Source organism: Lampetra planeri, chromosome 11 (genome assembly GCF_965212315.1).
Source record: "Lampetra planeri chromosome 11, kcLamPlan1.2.h2, whole genome shotgun sequence".
NCBI lineage: Eukaryota > Metazoa > Chordata > Hyperoartia > Petromyzontiformes > Petromyzontidae > Lampetra > Lampetra planeri.
Window position 1 is genome coordinate 8630269 of NC_136117.1, and position 25235 is coordinate 8655503.

Sequence of the window (25235 nt, forward strand, 5' to 3'; positions counted from 1 at the left end):
CTGCTAGGTGGACCGACGCTGAGGCTTTGGAAGTGTTGCCGACTCTTCTTGATGACGAGTCGGTCAGATTCTTCCGTTCCATAACGGCCGAAAAGAAGAAAACATTACGTGGAGTTTTTGACGAAATGGCGGACGCTTACGAGCCACCTGATGATGCGCATCGCCGATTTGCTTAACGACAACGAGCGCCCGAGGAATCGCCGGTGGCATATAGGGGTGCGGTGCTGGAGTTGGCTATGGCCGCATATCCAGAGACGAAGCCTGACCTGCTCGAGCCTCTCATCTTAGGGAAGATGCTTGAGCTGTCTCGGGATCTGGGGATTCCCATGCCTGTGTGTGGCCATGAGAAGCTGACTTCCCGGGCGGCAGCAAAATGTCTGGATGCACAGTTTAACCTCCATCGGTGGAAGCAAGTCGCAGCGTGGACGGGGGGGGCCCATCGTCGAGGGAGGCGCCTTGGGTTGGGACCCTAAGAAGGCGGTCTACGTGCCGGATGGGGGGGGCCCTCAAGAGCTGGCGGCCGCCTCTGGCCCATGGTCGGGCCGCGGTGGGCCGGCCCCGCACGCTGCACCACCGGTACAGGCCCGGCGGGATGCTGGGCCTGCGCTACGGCGCAATGGCGTTGACTGCTTCCGCTGCGGGCGTAAGGGCCACTACGCCAGGGACTGCTGGGCCCGCGTCCCGGGTCCGCCCCAGCAGGAGGCCTCGTCAACGGACGCGCCAAAGAAGGAACCGCCAAGACAGGCAAGTCGGTGCGCACCAGACACCCGGCAAGGCTTTGCACCTCACCCATCACCGTTGTCGTGCGATCCGGGTGTTGTTATTAAGGGGAGGCCATCGACGGGGCCTTGTCGCTCGGTGACGCAGTGGCGTAAATTGGCACGGAGGGTCGTCGCGGCCGCTACGGGTTTGTCCACTGTACCGGGGTCTATACAAGGGGTGGACGTTCGTATTTTGGTTGATTCTGGGGCGTCCGCGACTATTATATCGGATGTCATTTTCCATCTGTTGGGCATCCCACCGGGGGCCGTGTGTCCAGGTTACGGGTCGTGTGTCGCTGCGAACGGGGGTAGCATGGGCATTGTGGGCCAGGTGGACGCTAAAATATCTATCGGGGAAGTGTTGGCCTCAGGAACTGTGCTAATTTCAAGATATCTGGCAGTTCCCTGTTTACTGGGAACTGATTTTCTGGCTAAGATGCCCATTTTGATCAAAATTAATGAGAATTGTATTGAATTGCCGAGTGGCCGTCAAATCTCGTTTCTGCCGTCGCCCTGGGGGCGACCTGCTCCTGCCGCACAGGTGCAGGCGTTATCCGTAGTATCTGCTGACATTCCACCTGGCTCACAGATGCATATTCCTTTGCGGTATCGGAAGCCTCTGCCTGATCGGCTAGGAGCGGTTGGGGTCTTGTTGTCACCGTCAGCCACGATATCGGCCGGATTGGCGCTGGTTGGGGCGCAGACCATCGTTCGGCCGGACCAATTACCGTTTTTGCAAGTGCTCAATGCGGGTACCGAAAACGTGTATGTCCCGGCTGGCACGGTCGTGGCACATGCCACTACGGCTTTTACGGCACAAGATTGCCTGCACAGCCGGGGCGTGGTTGCTGGTGTTTCCGAGCTGGTAGCTTCGGATAATCGCTGGATTGCCGACTTATGTGAGGAAAATTCTTCCCTGTCCGAGGAACAACGTTGTGCGATTCGTAAATTGTTATTGACGTATTCGGATGTGTTTAGCTCCGACGATTTGGATTTGGGACGCACCTCGTTGCTTTACCATCATATTGAAACAGGGGACGCTGCCCCTATTCGGTTGAACTCGCACCGGATGAGTCCGGCTGAGCGAGAACACGTTCGGGGGGCAGTGGATGACATGTTGGCTGCAGACATAATATCTCCATCTAACAGCCCATGGGGCGCGCCTGTTGTTTTGGTCAAGAAAAAGGACGGCAAATTGCGATTTTGTGTTGATTTCCGGAAATTGAATAAAATATCGGTGGCAGATGCGTATCCCCTGCTGCGTATCGACGACTCCCTCGATGCCTTGTCGGGGGCTAAGTTCTTTTCTACACTGGATCTCTCTTCGGGATTCTGGCAGCTTCCCCTTGACGAGCCCTCACGGGAGAAAACTGCATTCCGTACGCCGCAGGGGTTATTTCAATTCAATTGTCTTCCGATGGGGCTGAATGCGGCCCCTGCCACATTTCAAAGGTTGATGGAACTGGTATTGATGGGGTTGCAGTGGGAGACATGTCTCATATATTTAGACGATATTATCGTCTTCAGCCGCACATTTGAGGAACATTTACGGCGGTTGGAGGCGGTGTTCACGAGGATGCGTTCCGCGAATTTGAAATTGAAACCAAAAAAATGTCACCTACTGCAACGGTCCGTCCGTTATTTGGGGCATATCGTGAGTGCTGAGGGGGTGGCCACGGATCCGGAAAAAACGGCGTGCGTCCGGGATTGGCCAACTCCGACCACCGTGGGAGATGTACGTCGGTTTTTGGGATTCGCCTCATATTATCGGAGATTTGTTCCAAATTTTGCGACGATCGCGAGGCCCTTGCACCTCCTTACGGGTAAAGGACGAAAATTTGGTTGGGGACCGCCGGAAGAGGCGGCTATTCAGGGCCTGCGCAATCTATTGGCTACGGCGCCGACGTTGGATTATCCGGATTTCGATCACCCCTTCATTCTTGATACGGACGCGAGTGACACAGGTATTGGCGCGGTGTTGTCTCAGTCTAAAGGGGGTGTGGAGCGCGTGGTGGCGTATGGTAGCCGGGTTTTGTCTCCCGTGGAAACCCGCTACTGTGTCACTCGCAGGGAACTTTTGGCTGTTGTTTTTTTCCTACGCCAATTTCGACCGTACCTGTACGGTCGTTCCTTTATTGTGCGTACGGATCATGCGGCCTTGCAGTATGCTCTTAAGATGGATCAGCCATCCGGCCAGTTGGTGCGTTGGTTGGACACGCTGCAAGAATTTTCCTTCCAAATTCATCATCGGAAGGGGGTGCGCCATGCGAATGCAGACGCACTTTCAAGATTGCCGCAACGCTCCCCTTGCGCGTGCGCGTCGGGGACGCATAGGTGTACGCCGATTCTATCCCCCCCTCAGCCGGTTGCGTTGGCCGTCGAGAGGCCGGATGCTCCGATGGAGCCGGGTCCGACTGACGGGGTTTTGATTCTGCCGCGGTCTGTGTGGATTCGGGAACAAATGATGGATGAGTCGTTGTTGTCCTTACGGAAGCGGTCTGCGGTGGAGAGTGGGGGTCCGGGTACGGATGGGGTGCCGGAAACCGCTCTCCGAGATGGTCTGCTCATGTGGAGGGAAGGATTCGAGGAACGCTGGCGTCTGGTTGTGCCAACGTCCCTGCGATATGAGTTAATTAGGACTCTCCATTGTGACACGCTCTTACATCTGGGTGTGCAAAAGACCTTATTGACGTTGCAACGTCATTACTTTTGGCACGGCATGGCGACAGATGTCATAGGGCACGTGCGCGCGTGCCCTGATTGTGCCCGGCGTATGCCACCTAAACATCCTTATGTGCCGCCTATACAGTCAATTCAGGTGTCTCGGGTTAATGAATTGGTGGCACTGGACATTTTGGGACCCTTCCCACCATCTGCGAGGGGTAATAAATATTTGCTGGTTGGAGTCGAGTACCTCTCCCGTTGGCCGATGGCCTGGCCGTTGCCCGACCAATCGGCCGCGGCTATTACCGAGGCCTTTTTATTCGGGTACGTTATGGACAAGGGTGCGCCGGAGAGACTCCTCACGGACCAGGGCCGAAATTTTTCTTCTAAATTATTGGCGGAAGTGTGCGCGGCCCTTGGGACTAAGAAAGTACGGACATCCCCATACCATCTGCAAACGGATGGTATGGTCGAACGGCTAAATCGGACATTGTCTGCCATGCTGTGCCACACGGTGAGTGAACAACAATCAGATTGGGATCTGCACATCCCTGGGGTGCTTTCGGCGTACCAGATGACGCCTCATGCGGCTACAGGATATTCGCCGTTTTTCCTTATGTATGGTCGGGAAAACGTGCCGCCGATGGATGTGCAGTTGGGAACCGGTGTGAGGGGACCTGGTAAACCACTCCCAGATTAGATTCAGGACACCGTTCGCCGGGTCACGGAGGCGCGGGAGGGTGCCCGCGTGGCTACGGCCAAAGCTCAGGCCCGGAATGAGCGGTATGCTCGACGTTCCAAGGGGGAGTGCCCCTGGAAGGTTGGGGACCTGGCCTGGCTCCATTCCCCGCAGGTGCGGCCAGGAACCTCTCCTAAATTGCATAAACCTTGGCAAGGGCCCGTCCGCCTCATCGAGGTTCCCAACCCGCAGTCGGCACGTGTTCGGATTGGATCTCGTTGCTGGTTTGTTCACACGTCGCGCTTGAAGCCTTATGTCGCTCCCCTACCGGATGCGTCATCTCCTGATGTTGCCTTGCCGGGGTCTGTTGCTGCCGACTCTCCCTTGCCTGCGTCCATTGATCTTGCAAGAGCGCCTGTCGTGCCTATTCCAGACAGACCGGCCGTGACACCGCAGGTGACGAGGGGCCCTGCTCGGGGGGTGCCTGCCAGGACTGCGGGAACTCCGAGCCCTGCAGCCCTTCCGACCCCGCTGCAAGCACAATCGCGGGACACCTCCGGGGCTGAGCCTTCGGGGACACGGGACGTTGGTGGGCCTCCAACAGCGACAGGAGGATTGCGGCCTGTCACTCTTAAAACCCCATCATGTTCCCGCTCTGCGGGAGGGCCACCGACCGTCCGGGACGGGCCGGCGACCCGCACACATTCTAAATCTCTTACGTTTCGTTGATTGTTATGTTGTGTTGTTGTTTTTACTGTTATAATTATTGCATGCTTCGTGTCCTTTAGTGTGTCAGGGTCAGTTCGACCGCATTACTGTTCGGAGTTTTGTTCAGCCGAGGTCGGCTGGGTTTTCTCTACCGGGGAGGGTGGTGTAATGCGGGCGTAAACGACCTTCCGGATGTGACGTCACGGGGGGAGGAGTTACGTCACGTGGGAGAAAGGTTCGGGTCTTTAAGGGGAGAAACCGGAAGAGGAAGGGGGGTTGTTGGAGACTGGACGAGGGTGAGGCCACGCAGGGCGAAGGCTGGGAGGAGTGGCGAGATTGCCACACACACTGGGAGAGAGGATTGGCACCGTCGGCCAGCGGTGACCAACCCAGGGAGCAGCGGCGAGGCTGCAGCGAGAGCAGCCAGCGAGGCTGCACGAAGAGGCAGCAGTGGGACTGCTCGGAGAGGGAGAGCAGTGGTGGAGCTGCAGCGAGGGCAGCCGGAGAGGCTGCGTGAGGAGATCAGCAGCGAGGCTGCTAGAGGCTACGGGAGCGACACGAGGAGACCAGCAGCGAGGCTGTTAGCGGCGACGGGAGCGACAGCAGCGTCGGCGCCGAGCGGAGGGTCTCAGAGGGAGAGAGCCGTGTGGGAAGAGTAGACGAACCCGAATAAAGGACACCAAGCCAGATACCGTGGTCGAGTCTTTTATTACTCATACATTTATTCAAGCAGACTCCAGTGCCCTTTTGCCACTCGCACCTCCGAGCTGCTCAAGCACGAGACCCTCGCGGTACGGGTGGTTTCCACTGGCTATTTGCTCTGCTGAACCAGATCGAAGTCGTGATATGCGGGCCTCACAAGACATCTGAATGTAGCTCAGGGGCCAAGCAGCGCCAGCCAGGACGGGGGCTAATGACACATTCATCGTGTGCGACACCAGTCAGCAACAATTTTAAAAACGGAACGTCACCGCATCCCGTGCGCGCCTCTCAGCTCGTTCATTGTGTGCAATCGAACCCGTGGTGCCTCCCGAACCATGCCAGGGCTTGCGCCGGGCGATCAGCGCCGGGGTGAGACGACTCACCTCTGCACTCGTGACCGGCGGCCTCGTAGCCCGGGTGGCACACGCACTGCCCAATGGGCACGAGCCACTCGCCGTCCGCGCTGCAGTGCATCCTGGGATCGCCGCTGGCCACCGCGTTGCGCACGCACGAGCCGCGCACCTCGACGAGCGGCGACGAGTCGGTGCCCGTCACCGTGTCGGGGAAGGAGGCGAGTTTGCGCACCACCGCCGGGCACTTCTTGTAGTAGACGCGCACGGACACGAGCGCCACGCACGCGCCCACGTCCTGGAAGGCCAGGTAGAAGCCGGTCCAGGAGAGGGGCGGCAGCTCCCGCACCTCCGTGTTGAGCTTGAGCACGCGGTCGATGACGTCGGTCTTGTCGAAGATCATGTCGGACGCGATGGTGCCCACCTTGGCGAACTTGCCGTCGTCGATATCCGCGCCGGAGTCGGCCTCGTAGTAGAAGAGGTTGAAGGTCTCCTTGCAGGTGGAGGCGACGCCGGCCATGCTGCCGCAGTCACGCAGCGTGAACTTGATCTCCACGTAGACTCGCTGGGCCGGGTTGCGAGCGATCCAGCGCGTCCGCAGCCAGTTGTTCTGGTTGGAGCCCATGTTGCAAACCTGGAAGGTCTGCACTGGGGTCGTTTGGTTCAGCATGATGGTCAACTCCTCCCACTGGAAAAAAAAAAGAGAAGAGATAGTTTACGACACATTGCCACATTTATATATATTCATGGTTATTTTTAAAAACTGCTTTCAAGTGAGCTTCACGAACATTTCTGAAACTCGTCAACGTGACATTGTGGCATTCGTGGGATCGCAAATTATAAGCAATCTGTTCAACGCATGTGCATGCGAGTGTATTCCAATGGAAAGTCAGGAAAAATAACTCAGCGGCCAATTGGCTCAAGGATGGAATGTTCAACAAAAAATCATAATCTAGCAGAAAACTCCCACAAAGAACCCACACTAGATTTACAGACTGACAAGTCATGTTAGAATTAACCGCACACACATGCAAACACATGCACACATATGCAAACGTGCACACATTCCTACCCGTCCCTAAGCACATGCACAGAGTGAGCTTTTCACATTTTCACAAACACAATTGCACACCTTACCAACGTGCAAATGCTGGTTGCCAAGAAATGAAAACTGAAAGTTACAGCAGTTCCTTATTGCTCTACCCAAGCTGTGGGCCGAATCATGAATTACATATGCAGAACCCCGACGGTGTTGAGTTTCAGCACTCGCTCCACACTGATCATGAAACCCGTTCTGTATATATTGCAGGATTCATTTCAACCGCTTCACCAACCACAGCACTAATTAGTTTTTGGTTCAACTTTCATTTCCTATTCGACCAGAAACAGCTGTGCATAGTGGTTGAGTGTTTTTGAAATTGTGTTTTCTCTGGAAATATATTTCCACTAAACTTTTTTTTTACCAAAATAGACAAACGTACAAACCACACATCTGCACACTATTGTGCAAAGCGGCCAGAGTTGGGTTGCTCCTACCACAAAGGAAACCGAAACATGAAACGAATCTTCACCAAGTAGAACTAAAATACAGTAATGGTTGCCTTGAACACAAAGAGCATATTTTCCCTCACGCCACAAAATGCAAACAACTGCCGATGCAAGTTCATTTCCCTCGCACATCGTATAAATACAAGTCAATCCATGTAGAGATATCTCACAGATTTAAAATCACCCTCTTTTACTTCCTTCTCAACAGGTGATTGAATTCTAGATTTGAAGTTTTCGTGACTGCAAGGATTCATACTCTTTGGTTTAATACAATAATTTTGCTGTGACGGTTCCACCTGAAGATGGAAGCTTGTGTTGCCTCCGAAACGTCGTGATTTAATTTATTAGAATTTTTTTCCTACGTGACTTTACCGAAAAAAACAAAGAGTAGATGATTGAATATCGTGAAAGTGATGGCAGGACACATTTCTCCAAGCCTGGATAGCCAATGTGCTGAAACAACCATGATGGGATTTGGACGCTCCATAAATCCTGAATCCACTGATCTATTCAGGAAGGTGTGTTGGTCAGAAGTTCAAAGTTTGAATGAATGTTCAACTCAATCTTGATTTGAAGCTTTTGTGACTGCAGGAATCCGTATTCTTTGGTTCTTTCGGCAAAGTCGCAACACAAGCGTCCATCATCAGGTGGGGAAGCATGGTCTGCTGCCGAGGCAGACTGTTTTAAAATGCTCAACTCCTTTGCACAGTAATATAGCAGTGCAGTCGTGTGTCGTTCACCTTTCATTATTTGATTGCAGATAATAATGACTATGTTATATTGGCTGGGGGAAAAAACTAAACGAAACTCCCAGCGCTCACGTGCCCTCCTGACATGTGTCGCCCAAATAAAATGCCTAGTCTGGGCACGTGCCCGGCTACTGGCCTTGTCGTGTCTGTTCTGGGCGCTATACAAATAGTGCCGTGATGTCTGTAGCACTTTTAAAGCCAGTGGCATAGTGGATATAATAACTCGTGGCTTGCTTGCCTCCTTTGAATAATTGAATGCCAATTAAACGCACATGCCGAAGATTCGCACCCACTTATCTCAAACGACCTAAACTGCTTTAGCTAATCTTAATTGGATTTTACATTTTGCGCGCAATTACATTCGGAGGCATTGTTTCCAGGGGGACATCGCGCAGTCTGCCCTGCGAATGTAAACTAAGCAAATAAATTAATAATGGATAACACAACTAGATATTAAAGATAAACAGAGGACGCTTTCGTTACTCAGATAAATTAACTGCACCATAAATCAATAAACTATACAGTACATTCACAATCGAATGTAATGGTGCCCTTCCGCCAGTGTCATAGCAACCATGTCAAAGCCGTAAAATCATCACAAGATGAGACTGAGTGAGCGGCGTGTTATTTATCAAGGGGGAATTTCCTGGGCCGTTTTCTCGTGTCCCTGCTCATCTGTGTTTGCTTTCGATAAGGGACGTGGAATAATAAAAAAGCAATACAACTGGCAGGTTATGGCACAGGTGGATGGGGCAGAGAGGGGTGGCTTGTTTGGGAGGAGAACTGACCAACTGCTGAACACAAGGAAGACAATTAGTGGGGAAAGTTTCAACATCACCAGGTGGCCGAGACCACCTTTAGTTGAAAACCCATTTCTTGAGAACTACTTTTTGTGTTCAGTTTGTTGTCCTTCCCCCCCGCACCTCCAATTAGCGTGGTTGGCTACGTACGATGCGGCAAAAGTTCAACATAAATACATGGCCCGCCATCCAAGCAAGTCTCCGGAAGAGCCCTTTAACTGCCATGCACCGTACCCATAGCCACAACACTCCCCCATTCCCCCACTGCAAATAGTCATTGGCGCGTTCAACTGCAGCGCAACTTCACTGGCCATTAGCGCACACATTTGGCCAAAGTTTAAAACCAGCGATATGCGATATTCCAGCTGGGGCTGGAAGCAAGGGGCCTCATAATACTCGACTGTCCCATTAAAAAAGCACTCGTCCTTTAAATGGTATAGAGTAACCGGTGTCCCTAAGGGAGGATCTTGTGCCAGTCCACGGGACAACATCATCCCTTGGAAGTAATGGTGAGCTCCACACCTGTGCATGCCACACCAGTCTCTCTGAAACTCTGCAGGTGTCGGTGGTGGGCGTACCCAATACTTGCCACGTTTTGACAAAGTGCTCGTTTGCTGCCGAGCATCATCGCCTTTTAATAGAGCTTCGCAAACGCCTCTACTTCCTAATAGACCAATTTCCCTAACTCAGTGCATTACCATACATACATACATTAGCATAATTTGCACATGAATGCATCTCAAACTAATATGGGAATTTGGGGGGGGGGGGTGTGCTGACATTTAAAACTATACCATTGTGGGTCCATAAAAATGTAACCGAGAAGATGCCTTGACTTAATACCCATCGAGCGCAAGCTTTGAATTTAATTAAGTATCATTGCGCTTCAATTATTTTCTTCTTAAAGCAGTTTGAGGTTCAGCAGTTATAACAAAGTAGAATGCTTTTGGTGGACCCGAAATAATGGTATCTTGTGTGCGCTCATTTTAAATGCAATGTTCATATCGTTCCACAATTTGCAGTACTCGAATCTGTTTTGAAAGCACGTGAAATCCTTTTACAGAAATGTTTAATTATATACAGCATGCGTTTTTGTGTATACACTGTTATTATGTATATTTGAAATGTGTATTTATAACCGTTCTTCATGCCAAACAAAAGTGCTCTTAAATGAAGGGATGGCCTTTCACGAGAGGTCAGCTGCTGCGTTAAGAGAGCAATCTGTCCTAGTGATCACAGCTGGGACTTATGGGCGATTGTTGTTGTTGACATGTTTCTCACAATAGCATTTCCCCAAAGATGATACATAGGAGAGAGAGAGGTGTAAATCTGTGTATCGATTGAGGGGAAAACTCAGTTTTGGCTGGCTGACATATTTCAGACTTTATCTTCGTTCACGATATACAGCGCTCTGGCGACAAACAAAAACCCATAATGCAATATAAAAAGGGTCCAGGCAGCTATAACTTCAAGACTTTGCTCCTGCTGAGTACTAGAGTTTGCGTTCAAATTATCGCTCTGCAGAATAACTATCCAATACATCTTCGTACGGAGCATTGAAGGTGCAACAATTACACGCATAACAGTTACGAACTCTACATTAATGAAGCGCCTCAAACGACAGCCTTTATTTCGATTTAAAGCTTTCGTGACTGCAGGGATTCATCTTCTTGGTTCTTTCGGTAAAGTCACGTAGAATGGAAATAATTAAAAAAAATGAAAAGAAAACATAATACAATAATTTTATTATGTTTTTTTGTTATTTTTATTTTTTCCATTCTACGTGACTTTACCGAAAGAACCAAGAGGATAGCTTTAATATTCACGAATGCTGCCAATTGCCAAATCAGGCTTGCCCGCTTACCTACCGGGATGCCTCGAACGGCATCTGCGCCTGCAGCTACAATGGGAGACCCCCACAGCCGCCCACTGTGAACCCTGCAAGCGGCATAACCTTCAAAGTGTGCGTAACACCCTCCCCGCCCCACCAGCAAGTTCCTGGCAAGGCACGGCTCACAGGAGGCACACTACCGTTTGCCGAAGATTAATTTGCCATCGCTTGTGCCCAGTCTTCCAATGTGTTTTAGGCCGTGGGTTCGAACGCAGGAATTTGGAGCAGGTGGGTAACAACAAAGCATGCTTGGTTTTCTTCTGCCTCCTAAGACCCGTAAATGCCACCATCCACTCGCTGCATCCCACAAAAAACCACACCAGGGGGAAAAAAATATATGCCAACCATCTCTTGCAGTCTTGCCTTATGCCTGTGATCCAAACACAAATAAATCACTCTGTCGTCAAAAAAGAAAGGAGCCAAGTTAGAAATGTTTATAATTAATGTGAATAATGGTACACCCACACTGTTTATGTACACCTTGGTACAGTGCCGTTGGTTGTTCAACTCAAGTGAATCGTATGGCATTCAAATGCTGCGCTGGTTTTAAAATGGATTGGTGTTCATTATAATAAAAATGAATAAAGCTGCACTATTCCCCATGTACTTTCAGACCATGTAAGACAGTGTTCTTTGTGCAATCAGTGATGCTAAATCATCCCAAATTATAGCGTGTGTGTTTTTTTCCCAGCGCTGAATGTGAACAATGTGTCTTTTGTACTCAAAAGTGGGCTTTCTTACACATCTTCTTTCGTGCGTGCAACAATGCGAGCACAAAGTTCGGCTGAAATTCCACCACCAAGAAGCGGTGACGTGGGAAACGCGTCCACGGTGGTAAAATTGCATGCTTGCTTGAGTCAGTCTTCACTTTTAACGGACATGAAAAAAATGCCTCACTTGAGCCGTAACAGCCTTAAACACAAAAGATACGGCTTAACAACACATTTGTTGTGAGCACCATTATCTTATTCAAGGGATCAGTTGTTGCTTGACATTCAGGTGAAGGAAACGGATCCTGTGCGTTATGGATTTTGTTTAATTTATTTTTTTCTGTTTGAGGAACACCCTTTATCTGTGGCCCTGCGTCATCTACGCGACAAATGCGGGCGTGTCTTTGCTTTTTACGTGAAAAATCTGAATCCCGTCATGTGCCGTCAGTTCACTCATTCTGTCCGCCCCATTGCCCCGGCCTTCACAGAGGCAGTTGGGACATTTAAACAATTTGGCAGCAAGGCTGTGCTGGGCACGGTGTCACATTTCACGGGTGGTCACGCACGCTCCTATTTTTCCCCATTTATCACCACATAAAAACGGAAACCCTGTAAAAGAAAAAAAAGTTTGCTCAAGAGTTGCGCTTATTTTTTTCCCCTTCTTCTTCTTCAGAATTCAGAGTACAATGACAACGGCGGAGTTATTTACACAAAACCGCAATTTCTGCATTAAAATTTCAAGTTTGAAATGTTCCGTATCATTTTTGTGTAACTTCCAGGAATTTATTTTTTCTCATTTTACGAACTATGAACGTACACGAGAGCGGTGGGGTGGGTCCAATTCCCAGGGCAGTGGGCCAAACCTGCACGAATTTAAACGGCGCAAATTAAATGGAAAAGCCGCACACCTGCGTAGTGGTTGTTGCTCAATGGGGAGCAGGTGTGGCAAATTTCATTTGGAATGCGTCACGTTGTGCAAGAGTGACGCAGAAAATCAAACCCCCTCCGAGTGCGGCCTGAGTTGGGAAACCCGCTGCTCCCTTCACTGTACCATGCCTCTATTGTGAAAAGGGGCGCTATTGCTTTCTGAAGGTGGGTGGGTGAGTTGGGGTGGTGCTGCAGGGGGTCAAAGCACTGAGCCGGCACAGTTCAGGTCATGGGTTTGCCTCTGGGATTCAGTCACCCATTATTAAAACGAGGCTCTCATCGTGAATTGTACATATGTTGAACTTCTTTCGCACCGTACGTAGCCAATGCGGATACTCGCAGGTGCGGGGGAAGGACAACAAACTAAACACAAAAAGCAGTTCGATAGAATTGAGTTTCCAATCTAAATGTAAAAGTGCATAGCTCCAGTGGCTTCCTATTATCGGAAGGAAGAACATTCCAGACTGCCGCAGAAGCGCAATCTGAAAGTGCGCGATGCAGTGCCCGTCTTTGTTCGATGATTAAAAATGGTATCAACTTTGTCTCAACCCCGTCTCATACATGGAGACCCATAGACTCAAATGGAGACCCATACACTTACATGGAGACCCATACACTAACATGGAGACCCATACACCCACATGGAGACCCATAGACTCACATGGAGGCCCATACACTAACATGGAGACCCCTACACTCACATGGAGACCCATAGACTCACATGGAGGCCCATACACTCACATGGAGACCCATAGACTCACATGGAGACCCATACACCCACATGGAGACCCATAGACTCACATGGAGACCCATACACTCACATGGAGGCCCATACACTAACATGGAGATCCATACACTCACATGGAGACCCATAGACTCACATGGAGACCCATACACCCACATGGAGACCCATAGACTCACATGGAGGCCCATACACTAACATGGAGACCCCTACACTCACATGGAGACCCATAGACTCACATGGAGGCCCATACACTCACATGGAGACCCATAGACTCACATGGAGACCCATACACCCACATGGAGACGCATAGACTCACATGGAGACCCATACACTCACATGGAGGCCCATACACTCACATGGAGGCCCATACACCCACATGGAGACCCATAGACTCACATGGAGGCCCATACACTCACATGGAGGCCCATACACTCACATGGAGGCCCATACACCCACATGGAGACCCATAGACTCACATGGAGACCCATACACTCACATGAAGACCCATAGACTCACATGGAGACCCATACACCCACATGGAGACCCATACACCCATATGGAGACCCATAGACTCACATGGAGGCCCATACACTCACATGGAGGCCCATACACTCACATGGAGACCCATAGACTCACATGGAGGCCCATACACTCACATGGAGGCCCATACACTCACATGGAGGCCCATACACTCACATGGAGACCCCTACACTCACATGGAGACCCATAGACTCACATCGACAGGGCTGTGATTAAACCGGGTTCTCAAATGTAGTGAGTTGATGGTCGCAACCCAGCTACCAGTGACTGCACTAAAAAACCATCAGATCACACTTCATTGTCCAATATATACGTAATAATTCGTTTGCAGCCCTTGATTAATAAACTGCTGGATGAAGACCCCCCCCCAACAACTAATCGGCTATGAGAAGTATTTGATCATACTTCACCACGCTGGTCAGTGTGGCTAAATGCCCCTTTTCACTCTCATTGACGTGCACTAAACGCACTTTGACAATATAATGTGTGGTGGAACGACCCTGAAAGGTCATCTTCCAGGGCCACTATCTGCCACAGGCTGGTGGCACTGTTAGCTGGAAGGTTTTCACAGATGCATCACTTTTTGTTTTATATATATAATGCAACATCTAAACTTGCACAACATTTCACAGACATAAATCACCGTGACTCTGTGTCTCATGACATTCCATGATTCCAACAGCACAACAGGAATACAACTGTGGAGAATTTAGTTTTAGCATCAACCAATAAAACAATAATATTAATAATAAAAAGGCCCTGCTTATTTTGGATGAAATTCTGTGCACTTACCCCAGTGGACGGAGTCGACTGCCATCCCAGCTCCCCCATTACTGTTGTAGTGTCCATCAAGTTCACTGCAGAATACACACAAAAGCTGCGTCAAGACGTCTTATTCCAAGAACAATAAACACACCGTGGGCATATGATAACAACACGTCCCCTGACATAAGAAAGCTGGTTCGGGCACGCGATACGATTTCGGTTACTTCGTAAAGACTTTACACGGCTGTCATTCGTTGACGCACATTCGTTACGCAGAACTCTTGAGTAGCGGTAAAGATTTAATTAGATTTTGTCTAATTGGGTTATTTATTTGAGGTTAGTTGCTCCAGAGTTTGTACTTTGTTACATTAATCGCTAACCTTTATTTTGGCTCGATAACTTGGACTATTTCCCAGGTTCAGTTGGAACCTTTTTTTGTTTATTATTAAAAGCTATTATTTATTTCTAGGTAAATTATTATCGGAACTTGTGCTTGCCAAGTCGATGCTATGCTGAAAACACACACACACATGTTTAAATCTATGTATATATATAAATAATCATAGTTATGATACAGTACATCATTATTCACATGGAAGCACACAGTAGATGCCCATTGCTAGTATATGTATTGTATAATTGAAGTGGGCATATTGGGGCCAGAAAATTAAAGAGTAGAAAAATGTTTTTTTTGTCTAGCCAACATGTACAAATTTAAAGCTTTAAGTATTTTTTTTATCAAATCTTTACAATCAACGACCATTTACATTCCCTGGACTTCTCTGCCTGGAAAAACACACATACTTGCTCTGCTCCCATAAGTTAAAACAACTCCAGTGAACCCATTTATGTTGTTTCATCAAACCGACCACATCAGAAAGAGTAACACACACGCAAAAATACGCTTGCATGATATAATACGAGCGAACAACGCAACGCGTTTAGGCCGTCGTCATCACTTGCTCGGCAATCATTGAATATGACACCAAAGCCAAAGCAACGAGGCACACACAAAGACGCAATCCCGCTGTATTTCAGCGACGTTCCGTACAGTTGGGCCATGTGTCGCTCATACCCTCCCCTCGCAAAGCATTCGTAACAGCGCCGAGGGTTTATTTGCATAGGCATTGCACGCCGCAGACAGGAAATTACACACGCAGACAAAACGATTTATCCAGGTGGCACGCCCTTATTTTATACATCATCGTCGACGGACTGGGAGCGTGATTCACTCAACAACTAGAAGTCACTTCTGCTGAGTAACTTTATTTGCTGATCCAACAGATTAAGCGGTGACCCCCGCCGGATGGGTGATTGCAAACTTCAACTTGAAACGGAAAAAAAAAACCCGCACTTAAAACAACTGAAAATTTAAAAGATAGAAAAGTAAAAGTTGTATTTTTAATTGCAGTATATTTTTGTTCAAACATGGGATTGTTGATGAGGTTAATAGGATTAACATACTCCTACAAAAACTACTCTATGTTTCCAAAGGCACAGCTAAATACAGTGTAGATAAAAATCATTGTATACGGTGCTCGAAAATTATCATAACATTTATTTTCTGTTCATCAGCCTATTGGGTTTTCTGAAGCATTTTTTCATCACTATTTAACACACAGAAATGATGGACCGGTTTCAACCTGCAGGGAATCATCAGCAGTCAGGCGTGTGAAACAACAACTGCTGGGTACAGCAGTGCTGATGAACATTGCAATCCTTCGATTTAAAGCTTTCGTAACTGCAGGGATTCATCTTCTTGGTTCTTTCGGTAAAGTCACGTAGAAGGGAAATAATAAAATAATAAAAATTAAACATAATAAAAGACAATTATATAATAATATAATAATATATTTTATTATGTTGTATTTTAATTCTTTTATTATTTCCCTTCTACGTGACTTTACCGAAAGAACCAAGAAAATTGCAATCCTTGTTGGCGATTTGAAACTAAGTTCTTATTACGCACAAAATAAAACAAAACCTTCTCGCTGATCAATTATAAAACAAGGAATGTGCTGAAATGTGCCTTGTGCTTTACTAACCAGATAACATGCTGTTCCCCAAGTGCCCAGTTTTACTGATGGTTTGTTTAAACAGAATGTGTGGCTTTATTCCACGTCAGCTGAATTATTACCGGCAGGAATTTACAGCAGGGCAGGCATGAATCAATCTAAAGTTCAACTTCAAACTCCTCGCTTATTCAAAACTTTACTCCCGGTCGTAAAAAAAAAGTGTTTGAAATGATCTGCAAGGGTGTTGGCTCGAGCCTGTGACATGAACAAATAAACTGTATCCTGCACAAATTCCTTTCTTTATCAGTGTCAGGTGCGTAATGCAAAGGGCATACAAGTACTGCTATGTCACGCTGGTCCCTATATTTGTGTACGTTGTGTTTTGTACAAATTACTCGCTGTCGGCCCTGATACAAATGTGCATTGTACTTATCCGATGTTCAAAACCGATAATACTTCACATGACTGTAATTTGAGTTAAATTTGACAGTGACCTTGACGCTAATGGACACGTCTTCCAAATAGTTTTGTGGGAATCATGTGGGGCCACAAACAAGCAGGACAGGATGCCCCCCTGTTGATTGACAGCTAATACTGATTTCGTATTGGCCCTACAGCAGAATGGTGAGTGCCATCAAATGAGTTTCAGACCTGGAAACAAAATCAGCATCCTCGTTTGATCAAGTTAAAGCTAAACTCAGAAATACTTCTCTTTTATGTTTAAAAAAAACCCTGTCTACACAATGAAGTGATGTATTAAATATTACCACTGTACTTACATTGAAATAATACTATTTGTGCATCGATTATATATCCCTGCATTTTTTTTCTGTGGCAATTCTCTACAAATGAGTGACCTGCGGTGGGAATCCAACTGTTACGACTTTGCAAAACGCCTCCGTAGCATGTGGGATTGCACCTGGCTGCACTGTAAAATAAAGATGGGTATGTACTCATAAACACATCCATCCCATGACTTTAAGCCCCATTCTAATGTATCAGTGCAAGCAATTTCAATTCATGACGGAGGCTTTGAAAGAAGCGAAGAGCGTAAAACTTTTTTTTTTAAGTTTTATTTTTTATGAATCTTCTGTATTCCTTTTATAGGTTTTCTAAACCTTGAACTTAACGGGCAGTCTACTAATTGTGATAGAATGGTCAGGTTGGCCAATATTGCAGTGCACTATCTAACCGAGGCTACATTTCAAAAGAATTAAGGGAGATGTATGTTCTTCTTGGTTCTTTCGGTAAAGTCACGTAGAAGGGAAGTAATAAAATAATAAAAATAAAACATAATAAAACATGTATGTTATTGTGGCTATTCCACTAACTATGGCTATCCATCCAAAATGTATCTTTTTTTTTCACTACAATAAAATCTTTGCAAGAATTCATAACCGCCGTCAGCATCGAAATTAAAAATCAATGCGCCGTAACTTTTGTAAACGGTGCTATTTTATATGGAGAGTGATTAATTCTCACGTTATTTTATTTTTGTGATGATTCCGCACTGACAATGTATGTTTGTACACTTTACACACAGAGAGGGGCAGGTAAACAGTAAAGGAATGTACGTCATATTGTATGTGTTTTATTTTTGTAGAGGGGTGTGCTTTGAGCCCAGTGACCTGAGTTCAATACCACAGCTAACATGAGTGGGATGTGGTATTTTAACTGACTCTGAGCACCTCCTTTAACAACCCACGAAAGCCAGAATGGTACAAAAATGGTCAAATAACCTCCCATTAACTGACACAACTTGGGAATACCTCAATCCCAGTAAATTAACAATGGGAATTAACTAATGAATTGCATTAATACAGTTAAAATATTCATTTTAAACTTCATTAATCAATTCACTTTGCCATTCTACATGTATTTTTTTGGCAAGAGAAAAAAATTTAAGCCAATTTCTGCTCAACTAAACATTAAACATCTCTCAGCTTTTGAGTACGGTATAAATAACCAGTGTTGCAATTTCCATATTATTCTGGCAAGGATGAGTTTATCCACAGGGCAACCACCATTGACTTACCACTTTATGATACTTATATTATCAACCGTGTAGGGATAAAGGAATGACTTGTTTCCCCAAACGGGATTTGAACTCAAGCCCTTATGATTACGATCCGCGCACTCTCTAACCACTGACCACATTTTTCCCTTTGACTGTTTAAATTGCCAGTGTGTGTACATGTTGAGCCCGAGTCATTGAGTGAATGCCCTTTAGTTTTCTTTAATTAAAGGCTCCAGTTATCCTCGGTCAAAACAAATCAATACTAACCGGCTCAGTAATCCGTCTGAGAGACAAAACTGGCTTTGCAATGCATCAATACTCTGTGGCTGGCGGTACGTTCATTCCTCCGGCAAAGTTAAGGCGACCAGACAACATTGCCAAACAAAGGACAGCGGCTTCGTTGGGGCGTCCCAGGGGAACGTTAACAACCTGTGTGTTCTTGCAGACACTTGCGTCGGCGATTTCTGAATTTGTCACGCTGAGTGCCGTAATGAACGACGACAACCCTCAAAGCTGCGTGAGCAGCAGCGCAGTTGGAATGCAGACGACTTTGCGACTGCTGCGGGCTACATTTACGTGGGGAATGTGCGATGCAGTTATGAACAAAACAAACACGATTAGCGATTTTTTTTTTTAAACGCAGGGGAAGGGAAAAATTGCCCTTTTACAGCAGAGTTTAGTTTCTCAGAAGGGACAAATATGTTTTTTTTTAATGAAACTAGTGTGTATTGTATTTGTATGCCACCACCATACGCTTAACAATTAAACATCTTTCCAAATGTCCTATAAACATGCTGCACATCATCTCGTTAAAAAAACACTCAAAGTCTACCGCTCATGTCATCAAGTGGCACAGTAATCTATCTGCTGTAAAGGCCCGCCACTGTTGAAGCACTCTCCTGTCACACAGATTGATGTAATCACTATCTAATTCGAGATTTCAAACTAATGTAATAGTCATCGCATTAATGTGGACTTTAGAATGCCAGGAGCCCTTGTTAGACTTGTACATAGTACACCTACATTCGTTAGACATATACACCGTTACATCACTCTTATCTGTGGCCCTATTATCTGCAAATCATCTTATCTTCGGGACCTATAGCGTCTGCAAAACCACCTATTATCTGTGCCCCTATTATTCCTAATATCCGCGATTATTCACATTGTTTGTGTAAATATAGAGTAAATTCGTGGATAAAATCACGAATAATAGGATCCACGATGTTCCTTGCCCACATCACCGCAGTTAAGAGGAATTCTACTGTTCTGCGGTACAGCGTTTGCAATAGATTTTAAAAGCTCCGCGTTACGTTGTGACGTTTCAAAACTGATTAAATGTTGTGCCTTGCTCAGTCTTAAAGGTGAACGCTTGGCTCTTGAGGTAGGTGCTGTTCGCTTGTGATGATGTAGATTATCTGGGTAAACAGGGCTATGCCTGGCGTCTGCACGACTTTGCCTGAGACTTTGATCAATGCAGTGTCATGCCGATGTGCCACTTCCAAATGTCCCCATCCCCGTAAGGGTCTGTCTGTTCGTAAGGCCATTCAAGGACACCAACTAACATCTCCAACATCACGTAACCTAGTTGACTTTACAAGTACAATAACTCGTATTGCACTCCTCCAGACACTACATTGGACCATATTTCACGTAGACAGCAACTTAAAAACACTTTATTGATAAGCTAACCCATATAATTATGGGTGTATATATATACACACAGCAGATTTTGGCTCAACTCTGATAAATACAAGAACAAAAAGGAAGATTTTACTCAATTGTGCTCAACTTTTTCAGGGTTGGATCAATTGCATTGCTTATAACGGATACAATAATGTACTTTATCCAGGAAAGTATAACAAGCCTCAAGGCTCTTTCTCAGGAGGATCTTACAATGAGATCTTTGGCCAACTGCTTTAAAAAAGCAACGAATTTTATTGCGTGCGATAAAGACAGTGTGCATGCCAAAATCTAGCGCTATGTTCTATATATTAATCTGCATGCAAGTGACATGTGCACACTAATGACAATTCCCCAAATTTAGATGTTTTTTTTTCAAAGTCCTTTACTTAACCGTAACATTGAGATTTGCTATCTGCAAGGCAAAATACAACCGAGATGCAATTAGATATAAAAATGTTGTATTAATTAATTCACAATAATAATTGACAGCTGTCAATCCACGGCTGGATGAAGGGGGTGAGGTTAGTGGCTAGGGATGCCTCGGATGTTACCGACGTTAGCCGCGAACCAAACGCCGAGCGAAGTGCGCTAACCACTGCACGACCGCTCGCGTTCGACACGCTGTTGCGATCTGACGTCGCGGAAAATTTTCTAAAATTACTCGATCTCGCAAATGACACGAGCCTACTGCCAATACTAACACCGAAGGGTCATGAACGTCCACCACCAACAGCTGTGACATCCCCCTACAACAATTCACCCTGACACATTAGCCCTACTCAGAGGTTGGCCTCGCCTGCAGACAAAACGCGTCTCACACACACACACGCGCGCACACAATGCCCATTTCCTAGGTGATCCAAAGCGGACACGCTGCAAACGGCACGCATGGCAGAGCAAGGCTGACAAAACCAACAGGCAAAGCCGTGCCGGTGATGCACACACGCTCAGCTGTGCCGCTGAACACGAAGCGCAGTGCGACACCACGGGGCTTTCTGCAGAGAGCAGCAGCAGCAGCGCTGCCCTAATGTGCGGGGACGGCGGCGAACGACTGATGATGACGGGGCTTATTTCTTCACGTCCGATCTTTACGAATGACCAAGCAGCAGCAGCGAATTACGAGATGCATTGCAACTGCTGCTCGAGGATGCACTTATACAATTACAGCCAATTTTAATCTGGATTCGCTGTTATCTGTGTGCGCGCGCGCTCTGTTAATGTTGAGGAGCGGTGGTGCGCTACGAAAAATCTACGCGAGTTCGATTCCCGCTCACGCCGGTGCTGATTATTGAAACGGGTCCTGTGCCTCCCCTAGGTCGACTCAACCTCAAACGAGTACCCGATGCAGTGTTTTAAACATTGCCACTGGGGAGACAAAGGCGATCGGGCGCCGTTCTGACCTTCGTAGGTGCTCGCTAAACACCCTTGCCCCAAAAGTGTGGCGAGGCTGTACGGGGGATCTTTGTATTTGTGTGTTTGTCACGTTAACACGCGATGCAGGTAAAAGGCGTTCAGCCCTCTGGCAATGCGTTTGAAACAAACAAAAAAAGGAGCAAGCCGAATAGTTTTCATGAAATCCACAGTCCGTTTGATTTGCGATGATTAATGACTTGCATTCGACGCTTGCTAAAAGCGGGCGCTCCAGGTTGTGCGTGTGTGCTGTTGTCTTTGTGTACGCAAACGATCTTGAGAAAGAGAATCTCGTGAACGTGGTCACGCACGGCAATCGAAACAATCTCGGTGGCATCTCACACGAAGGAGAGATGTAACTGACGCTAATTGACTCGCCCTAATTGAGGCTCAACGCAAAACAACAACGCAAACAAACACTCGTAGAAGTTTTGAAATTATATTAATGCATGAAGGAGTAATGCGTGGATAGCAGAGTTATTAACAAAGTTTAGAGTCGTCAAGTTGACTGTTACGAAAAGTGGGCTTGGGGAGGACGTGTCGTTCGGAGGAATGATGGCAGATGGTCCAGAATAATGAGGCTCAGCCAACAACTGGAACGGATCCGTGAGTACACACGTCGGGGAGATGGAGCAATGGAATCTATCTTAATTTTGGAGCTTTGGAATCGAACAATGGAATCTACTTGTGTACAGGTGCTAAGTGGATAATTGAATCGCAGGATCGCGACGGATGAAGAGGCGTTAACAACCCAGCAGTTGGCTTATCTATGGCTGATGATGAAATATATCCAAATCTTAACCCCTAACACTACTTATTCCATTTTTTCAATGCCTTATGAAAACGCACACAATATATCTCAAACTTCAACCTCATCCCAAACTTTAAACCCTGTTTCTAAAGCAATGCTTTACTCTCAATACTAATCTTACATCGAGCGTTAGCCCTAATGTATTCGCCGCTGGAGTTAAACACCCTTGCTGAACGGTGAAAGTTAAACATTTAAGATTGACTTCTGTGTCGCGCCGTTCTCTGGATGAGAAAACGCCGGCACTTTATAGAGCGTTGGCATTTCAACACATTCAACAGATTTCCTGGCACAAAGGGTGCTTTACCGTCCACAATGACTGGCTAAACTGCAGCCGTATCGTTTGGATGACTCACTGTCCGGGGATTTCACGGAAAATGCGAGCCCCTTGCCAACGTGTTAGTAGTATAAGCTATTACTAGCACACTGCGGTTTTGTGATCCGGTCAGACTGATTCATATGCCTAGTGTATAGAATCTGGTTTCCGCTGGCTTCATGTTATAAACATCGGATGTTGACTCCGGTCTACTGCTCACTGGTTGCGTTTCTCCATTTTTTTCGTAGTCACGTGTCAGATCGATGTCGGTCAGGTGTTCGTACTGAGAAGAAAATGTGTGTCGTGTATGTTGTACATATACGTCGCATCATTAATAGCATTAACCGTATACCTATAGGATATGTAGCGGCGATCAAATCAGTTCGTGTTCAGGTGCTATCGACGAATCATTATTATTACATCGCAGAATGGGTGACAGGTGGTATGGGATTTTGGATGTCTTGACCGAGGAGTGGACCGACCATGGCTGATGATAACAAAAAAAACAGCCCTACCTTTAGTCACATTAATCGAGCTTGACAATGGCACGGGCGTATGCGTGCACTAATTAACGTACGCTAACTAATGTACGTGTTCGACGACGCAACGATGACTCCTGGACGAAGTAAAGCAGTGCATGAATAAGAAAAAAAAAGGTGCGGTTAAAGTTTGAGTGACGATCTCTGCTCGCCTCCCGCGTGCTGCGAACGCGCTTGTGGGCCACCAACCCCCTCGTAAGGCGGCGGCGGCGGTGGTGGTGGTATTGGGAGGGTGCGGATTATACCTCGGGCAAGGAGACACCCACCCCCCTCCCCCCAGCGAGCTCCCACGACGAGCGCACGAGATGGAACTGACTGACGTGATGATGCTGTGATGGGACACGCTGAGCGCGTGGAACGAGGCCGATTAACGCGACTGGGTTGGATGTCGTACGCTCTCACAGCCTCCGCTAAACTCCTTACAGCAATGGAACACGTGCGTGTACCACACACACACACACGCGTATCACAGCAGACACGTACCTGGGATATACTGCATGTGGGCTACATGCAGTATATAACACACGAGCGACGTGCAGGAGAGATTCGTGATACAAAAAAAAATACATGTTGATTACGCAAAAAGATATTAGCCGGGGTCGGTCGTGATTCAAAGCGTCGTTCGATATCCACTACACCACCGCTCCCCCATATGGGGGGTGGGGGGAGGCGTGCTATACACACAATATAACGATACACATACTCGAGGTATGATCGATAACTATCGATAGCGATATATACAGGCTACACAGTACACTATACGTGCATGTACCTACTTAACACACAGCACGACGAGCTTCCGATAGACTTTCAGAGACGCACATCGCGATATGACGCAATTGGCGTTGCGTGTTAATATAATGTTCAAACCCACACGGGCACTTGGTCCCGCAACAGTTTGTTTGTGCGCGAGAGCGAGTGAGTGAGCGCTTAGAGGCTGTGCCCCGAGTGCGTAAAACGCCACTCACTCACTCACTTCCTTACCTTCGTTGGCTGCGCTGGACATCGCGGCGTTGAAGAGCATCCCCATCGAGACGCAAGCGAGCATCAGACGAGTGGCGATTTTTTGGTTCATCGTGCTCCCTTCCTGTGTATCGGCACAAGCCGTTCACCGATTAACAAATCTCAACCACCGTTTACTGGTCTACCGGTAAATGACAAATACAACAAACAAAAAAAGCCCTTGGCTAGTTGGCAAGTAACAAAAACAACGTCGAGTCCGGTAGCTGTCAGCCCGCGTGCTCTCGCAGAGTCAGGGCGCGCACAATTTTCTCCGACAATCTCGGACGGCAAGAAACTTAGCAAGGCGCACGCGAGAGACTAAAAAACAACCCCCAGCGTGCCTGCGTGTGCCCGTCCCCTTGCCTCGGGCGACTATGAATGAAGCAACCTTCCTCTCTCTTCGAACGTCTGTCGGCCGCCAACTCTGTCCGCCTCCGCCCCCACCTCTCTCTCTCTCTCTATACCCCCCCTCCCCTAAGCACCCTTCTCCATGTATGGAAACACACACACACGCAGAAAAAACCCGGAGGGGTCCTTTCGACTGCTTGAAGTCCCGCCCCGCCAGGAAGGGCCCTGCCTTCTTTTACCCTTTTACCTACAGCCAGGCTGGTGTCACAAAATAAGGAGAGGGATTGATGGGGGGGGTGGTTGAGAGAGAGATACAAGAACAAAAATCCACCACACCTCCTCTCCCCCCGTCCTCTTCTGTGTGCCAGTTGCCGCACCCGGGTCGTGTTGCTGTATGATCACTCAGAGCGCCGCCGCCGCAGCTGCTGCCACCGCTGCCGCTGATGCCGCTGCTGCTGCGATGAGACACCTTAACAATTGAGCCCACCTGAGCAATTACGGCTGTGAGTAAGAGAAAAGCTCTCTGGGTGTGCGTCCGTGGCAAAAGGGCGTCCT

The 25235-nt window shown here is 47.6% G+C and overlaps 1 protein-coding gene across 2 annotated transcripts in view; it reads right to left on the bottom strand.

Annotated features, from left to right (window-relative positions):
• The window catches only part of LOC144721264 (ephrin type-A receptor 4-like), a 76625-nt gene extending 51883 nt beyond the window's left edge, over positions 1-24742 (bottom strand). The window contains exons 1-3 of one of the 2 annotated variants that reach the window (XM_078598756.1): positions 24315-24742; positions 14567-14631; positions 5898-6552 (exon numbers count right to left, since the gene is read on the bottom strand). In XM_078598756.1, coding sequence (XP_078454882.1) covers positions 5898-6552; positions 14567-14631; positions 24315-24405 — 811 coding nt within the window. In that variant the 5' untranslated portion in view covers positions 24406-24742. The remainder of the gene's footprint in view (positions 1-5897; positions 6553-14566; positions 14632-24314) is intronic. The other variant, XM_078598755.1, reaches the window with a different exon arrangement.
• Between the last annotated feature and the right edge of the window lie 493 nt (positions 24743-25235).